General features: G+C 50.2%; 1 protein-coding gene across 2 annotated transcripts; it reads right to left on the bottom strand.

Moving 5' to 3' along the window:
• Positions 1–647: 647 nt before the first annotated feature.
• Positions 648–6,228, bottom strand: KCTD14 (potassium channel tetramerization domain containing 14). Of its 2 annotated transcripts, none has more exons than XM_028517754.2 (2): positions 6,066–6,228; positions 648–1,435 (listed from the first exon to the last, which is right to left on the bottom strand). In XM_028517754.2, the coding sequence occupies exons 1-2, from the start codon at positions 6,132–6,134 to the stop codon at positions 761–763; spliced, it is 744 nt and encodes a 247-aa protein (XP_028373555.1). In that variant the 5' UTR covers positions 6,135–6,228; the 3' UTR covers positions 648–760. The 2 variants fall into 2 exon arrangements, with proteins under 2 accessions (XP_028373555.1, XP_035884656.1); XM_036028763.1 differs by having other exon boundaries at positions 648–1,601; positions 6,066–6,143.
• Positions 6,229–6,813: the final 585 nt, after the last annotated feature.

The raw sequence follows: 6,813 nt of genomic DNA, 5'->3' as shown, positions 1-6,813 counted from the left end.
GAGCTCTGGAACAGAAACTGTACCAGAGCTGGTTCCTCCTTGAGGTAAGGGGGAACCACACAAACAAAAGGGCAGTCTGTTTAGAAACAGATTGCTGGGCCAACCTCCAGAGTTTTTTGATTCTGTGGGACTGAGGAGGGGGACAGAGAATTTATATTTCTAACAAGTTCCCAGGGGCTGCTGCTGCTGCTGCTCTAGCGACCACACTTTAAGAACCACTGTTCTACAGACAGGGCAGCTGTGAAGCTTTAGCAGCCAACACTCAGAGCATCTGCCAAAGAGGATCCGAGTGGCATCTACTACAGAAACTAACTTGGCATGTTCCTCAGGAAGGCACACACCTGGGCCAGAGGTCTGGTCCACAGGCTGAGCCTGGGTAGATTGCATTTTTAGGTCAGACTATTTAGATTCATAGTGTTCAATTGCATTACTGTTGACATCCTGCAGCTCCAGTCGAAGCATTTTTGAAACATTCCAACTCATCTCAGACTTGCTATTGGACTTCAAGGGAAAGTCTGGCAGGTAGAGGAGGCCTCAAAGAGGGAGCTGCTGCACCTCACTAGGCATATACAGTGGAGTCGGTTGTATTGAGTCGAAGGTCCTCACGAGGGAGAAAAATATTTGGGGGCAAGCTCTACAGATCACCCTGGAAGTTGTTTCATGTTTATTTTTGAAGTTAAAGTAACATGACTTTTGAAGGCAACTTTTACTTTCATAAGTCCCACCAGAACCCATAACAAACAACCCCTGACCCTGAGAATCACCACCAGGTGAACTGGAACGTATAGAAGTATTCGTAGGCCCCAGACTTAGGCTGGAATGTCTTCTTGGAGCAGTGCTCATATGCCACCTGGTACCCCTGCGCCTCAATGTCCATCCGCACTGAGTCCAGAAGGTCCCTGATGGCCGGAGCTGCCTTCCAAGGTCCGAATTTGACGACCAACCTCTTGTCCGCCTCCAGGACACGCAATGATTCTGCGCAGTGCGCTGCATCCTCCTCTGTGCGCACGGCACACACCAGCACGTTGGAGCAGCGCGCTGCCACGGCCTCCGCGCGCGCCAGGCGCACCATGAGCTCCAGGTTCTCACTGTAACCTGGCACCCGAAGCAAGAATTGCTTCCGAGCCACCTGCTCACCAAAGATCTGCGGCATGTCCTCTAGGATTTTGACTAAAGGCTTGATTTCGTAGAACTGAGCCTCACGGTACACCTCCGGAATGTGCTGCTTGGGCAGCTGCCCGCTGCGCAGGTAGTCCAGGATGGCTCCGAAATAGGTGCCCGGGCGGTCGATGAAGAAGCGGCCCTCCGCATCAGTGCAGGCCTTGGCTGAGCTAGAGAACATATCTGCCAGCTTTGAGCCCGGGAGTTTTCTTAGGGTGCCCACGGTAGTGGTGTAGAACTCGCCCCCCACGTTCAGCTCCAGGACTGGAGACACCTGGGGGCACAAGAGGCAATGAACAAATAGCGCCACCTCCAGGGAGTTCATGACTTATTTTCTTCCGAAGAATAACCCCGTAGAGAATTTCGGAAAGCCACGATTGGCTTCAGCTGTTACAGAAAGGTCCATCTTAACTGAAGGGGGTTATATTTATCCCGTATAGCTGCAGAGAATGGGAATTTCAAGAAAGACAAAAATTTCAGTTTGATATAAGAATACCCATTCAAGCATTTTAACTTTCTTATTGAGGTCACATTAGATAGGAGGCTGCTGTGGAAGCAAGTCCCAGCAACAATACACCCGAAGTCTGTGGCCTTGGGCAAGGCTCTTCCCCTCCCTGGGCCTCATGTATAAAATGGGGATATGGAGCTGTTGCGAAGTCAGAAGTTCCCAACGTGGGATGCACAGGTTTGAGACACAATAAAGAAAGGGGCAGGGGAGCAAACCATTTTCAACTTTTCAGAAAGGCTGAGGAACCATACGTGCATTCTATTCAGGAAACGTTCTTGAGTACTTACTGTGTCCACATCCTGTGCCGAGAGCTGGGGATAAAAATTCTGATTAGCAGTTGGCATGACTTTGATTTAACAAATGGAATTTGTTTGATGGATTTTTTTTTCAAAATATGGACTCAAGGAGATTAAACAGCAGGAATATCCTTGGTGAAAAGGCCAGTAACACTAGATACAATGGGTGTAAAATGGCCTCATGAACTGTGAGGTTAGTACGAATGTGAATTAGGTTTAGCTGTTTGGCAGAATTTGTAGAGACCTCTTCTCTCTGCAAGACCTTGGGCTGAGCACCACAGATGTGGGTGCAACCCACGCAGCGCCTGCACAGAGACACCCACAGTCCAGTGCAGAAAGAGACGTGGACACAGGCCGACAGGATGCATTTGGGGAACGCTAAGGGCTGCCACACAGACCAGCAACAATACTGGAAGACCGTATAGCAATTATTACATGTGAGGTGATACACCAGCTGTTATTCTTACAAACCAGCTTCTGGAACAATCTTCATTATTTAAAATCCACTCACTCATTCAATAAAATATGTATTGCCTACTTTTGTGTCAGGTACATGGGACACAGTGAGCAACAAGCAGAACACAGTCTGTCTCCAGAGTCTAGTAACTGTGCAAAGCACTTTGCATACAATCTCTAACTCAATTCTCATAGCTATCCTATGAAGAAGTATTATGTCCCCATTTTACAGATAAAGAAACTAAGGCTTAAGGAAGTGAAGTTTCCTAATATCAACCAGCTCTTAAGTGATCATGTCAGCATTTGAACTCAGGGTCCGATTTACCCTAAAGCTTGTGCTTTTAGTCATGGTATAAATTAGTTTTCAAATACACTTCCACTCTTCTTTTTTCCTTAGTTACTGATTCATTTAAAAAAAAGTGTAAGGACGACCTATTCCATTCAAGCCTCCTACTAAGCAGATGAATACCCCTTAGTCCCTGCCCACAAGGGGCTCACAGGGGAGAGAGGGAAACAGATGGCTTTGGGTGTGCAGGAGCCAAGAAGGAAGACTCAGAGGTAGAGGGGTCAGCTTTTGTGGATGTGTGTTGGAGGCTGGTCAGGGAAGGTTTCCTAGTAGATGTGATGGCTGCTGCTGTGTAGATCTCTGCAGCACTGGAAGGCTGAATTACCAATCTGAGAATCAGTACGGGCTGTGGCAGGGCCAGAGCCCAGGAACGTCCTTCCATCTGATTTAGGTGTGACCTCATTCTCAATTTGTCTGTGAGCTCTACCTCGAAGATTAAAGTACTGGGATTAAGAGAGCCACAGACAGCCAAACTGCTGGGGAAGAATTGAGTTCCCATGGCAACGGCTCCTACCAGGGGACAGTTCTGCTGGTTGGAGGGGAGGAGAGAGAGGAGAGGATGCACTCTGACAGCAGCCAAGCAATACAGCCATGAGAAAAATAAGCCTGGAACCTGTGACTCCCTCTTTCGTTCATCAACCTCAAGGTCCCTTGGCAAAGCTCTTTGGTTAATCCTAAAGTCCCTCTGTGCAGCTGGTAGTTAAATGCAAAGTTGCAGACCTTGACCCTTGAGTGGATCGATGTGCTCTCATCACTCCTGCACCACAGGAGTGAAAGCTCACAGGTGCTCTTCACGTCCCCACACTGCAGGTTAGGAAAGCTCAGAGAGAAGAGTCACACAGCTCTTGTGTGATGAAGTCAGAGCTGGGACCAACCCATGTCAGTCTGGCCCCAGCATACATGGGTGCCCTACCTCCACCCCTCCCAACATCCAGTCCCACCGCTGCCAGTGCTAAGCTATGTGCCTGGGGCAGTTCACTTCCTTCTCTGAGTCTAAGTTTAGTCATCTATGAAATAGGGAGGCAGAACGGATGAGAGAACTCCAAGTCTCTACAGCTCTGAAAGTCTAATGAATACAATCACTTCAAATGTCATTTCTGAAGTTCATTTCCAGATGCTTCACTAAATAGCTTCCTGTGCTGATATGCTCAGCCTTGTTCCTTTGTTTATCAAATAAGAACTTGGCCCTATTTCCAAGCTCCCTTTTCCCCCTTAAGCTTCTTAATTCCATCCCTCTCCCCTTCTTTTTTCCCCCCCAAAACTCCCAGTCTCTTTGGAAACCCCAGACCTCCAACCTCACCCATAAGTATTACAGTATCTGTTTCTGGCACATTAAAACTTCTTAAGCACCCTTCTTCGGGACCACCTGCCCTTCCTTGTGGCACCTATTCTCCACCTTTTCTACCAGTCACCCTGCCAAAACAATCCCGGGTGGGAAAGCCTTTCTTAGGCCCTGTGTGCATGAGCTGGGGACACATGGTGGTTAGGAGCCCCTGCTGAGTGCCAGGCCAGTGCTGGCCATGAGGACACAGGGATGAATCAGACAGGCCCAGCCCTTCCGCAGTTCAAGTTGAAAGGGTCCCAAACATCAACAGCCCCACCATTCATACATTTCCTTAGGTCGCCCTCAGGGGAGCCAATGGAGGGACATCTGCATTCATATGTACCCTAACCTCCTCAAGGTCTCTCCCCAAGCTACAACTTTGACCTTTTCCATTACTTCCTATCTCAGTTGTCTGAGCCAAAAACTCAGGCTGTAATCTTGCATTCTGCTCCCAACCTCAACTCCTCCTGCCACAATCACACAGACCTTGAAACACACACAAATAATCAGTGGCCAAATCCTGGTAATCCTAAGTGTTTGGTCAGCTCCAGGGCACACTGCCTAGCTCAAGTGCCCTCCCCCAATCCAGTCTCCTCTCTGAAAACAAAGTAGTCTTTCCTAAGTTCAAATCTGATCTGTCTCCCCTGCATTAAACACTTCAGTGACACTACCTTCCTTTTCAGATAAACTCTAGAGTCCTAGAGTCCTTAACTAGGTTCATTACCCCCTCTGCAAGGGGCTGACAATCAGCTACCAGAATTGCCTGCTGCCTCCCCACCTCTTCCCACCCAGAGGAGGGTGGGCCCCCCTTGCCTCCAGGATTTCACTCCCTGCACGCTCCCTTCACTTAGCCCACTCATCCTTCAAGTTAATTCCTCCAGGAATCTTTCTATTGTAGATGGGTTGTCTCCTTGTGATCCCAGAGGGCCCTGTACTTCCACAGTCTGGTAATTACCTATCTTGTAATTTCCTTTATCATCTGTATCCTCCATTAGACTGTGAGGTTCCTAAGGAAAGACTATCCCTGATTCATCTTTATAGCACTGGTACCTACTACAGGGCTCAGCACAGCGGGGATGCTCAAAAAAACTGCATGGAGTTGAATTGAATGTCCCTTACCTGCAGCACAGATTTACAAGGGCACCTGGTATTCTGATAAAAGCCAGTCTTGCCCTACCTGGCATGATGCACTTGCTGGCTCCCTCCATGGCCCAGCAATTCATTCAGACATTTATTGAGCACCTAGGGCAGCCCTGCCACTGAGCAAGTGACTTTGTCAATAGCCAACAACAATGACAATAACACCTCTCTGTGGGGAAGAGCCCGTCTCCCCACTCCTGGATCTGCTTTCCCTTCCCACAAGTCTTCAGGATGGCACCTAGCCCAAGAGAGATTAGAATGCTCTGCTCCTAGAGTGCACTGGGCCTTTTCCTCGTACCCACACCCCTCAAACTCCCCTCACCCAAGCCCTAGGAGGGAGCAGGTGGCCTCACAACCCAGCTGGAGAGCAGGCGTAGGATGGAGAGGGTGGGGGTCCGACAGCCTTTGCTTGGGTCTGCTTCTCCGGCGGGCAGGAGGGATGGGGCAGGGCAGAGGGAGAGACAGCGAAAGAGGGGAGGACTAGGACCAGCCAGGGGACAGAGAGAGGACACACACAAAGAAGCTAAAACAAAAAGAAGAGAAGGAGACAAACCAAGGCAGCCAAGCAGGAAATAGCGCAAAGAGGAGAGACTGGACTGAGCCAGAATGGGAATGGAGACAGTGGCGCGGAAGGAGAGAGATAAAAATGTCAGGAACGGCCAGGAGAAAAGAGCGCCCTGCCCAGAGGTGGAGACGGCGCACCAGAAGCGACGGGGTGTGGAATCAGACCCTGGGGAGGGACCCGGGGACAATAGAAGGAATGAAAGACGGGAATGGCTGCGGGACAGGCACGGAAAGGTGCCGGCCCCCGCCCGCCTCGGGCTGTGAACTCACGGTCGGAGGGCTGGCGGGGGGTGCAGCTCGGCTGGGCCGTGGGGAGCGGGACGTCGGGGTCAGGCTCATCGTCCGGTCTGTGCAGGCAGCTGGCGCTGCGCAGCCGGCGGTCACTGCTGCAACCCGCCCAACACGCCACAGGTACTTGTACCTGGCGGAAGTGCACCTGCTCCCCGCCCTGGGGTGGGGAAGCTAGCCCCAGGGTGTGGTTAGAAATGCGGATTGGCCTGGACTGGGTCTTGCTTCCCCGGAGACCCTAGGCTAGTCACTGCGGGGTCTCTCACCCAGGCATTCCCCGACAGCCTAATGGGGGAGGCAGCGGGAACTAACATTGCAAGCAGGAGACCTACTTACTTCAGTCCTAGGAGGTAAAGGATCACCACCACCCTATTTACAGATGAGAAAAGTGAGGCCCCAGGAGCTAGGATGGCCAGTGTAGACTTTATCCACCTCAGCTCAGCCGCTAAAAAGTGTAAAGTATGACCTGGAAAGAAAAGAGCTAAGAAGCCTGTTGTGTGGGCTATTTTTGCCTGTTAAAACTGTGAAAATTACTAAAGGAACCCTCAACTGAAAATGGAGTCCCTACCGCCCGTGAGGGAGCTCTCAAGTTTTACTACTCACGATCAATTACCCCCAAACAGGGAGAAATGGACATCTTCAACAGAAAGATGTTTTCTGTTTTATTACCCTGGTAGGAGGAAGGAAGGTTTTCTCCTCGTCTGGCAATAGCTCAGCCAATGAGGTCTGT

Source organism: Phyllostomus discolor, chromosome 6, assembly GCF_004126475.2.
Source record: "Phyllostomus discolor isolate MPI-MPIP mPhyDis1 chromosome 6, mPhyDis1.pri.v3, whole genome shotgun sequence".
NCBI lineage: Eukaryota > Metazoa > Chordata > Mammalia > Chiroptera > Phyllostomidae > Phyllostomus > Phyllostomus discolor.
The sequence above is the reverse complement of the archived record's forward strand: the minus strand, read 5'-3'. Positions and strand labels throughout refer to the sequence as shown.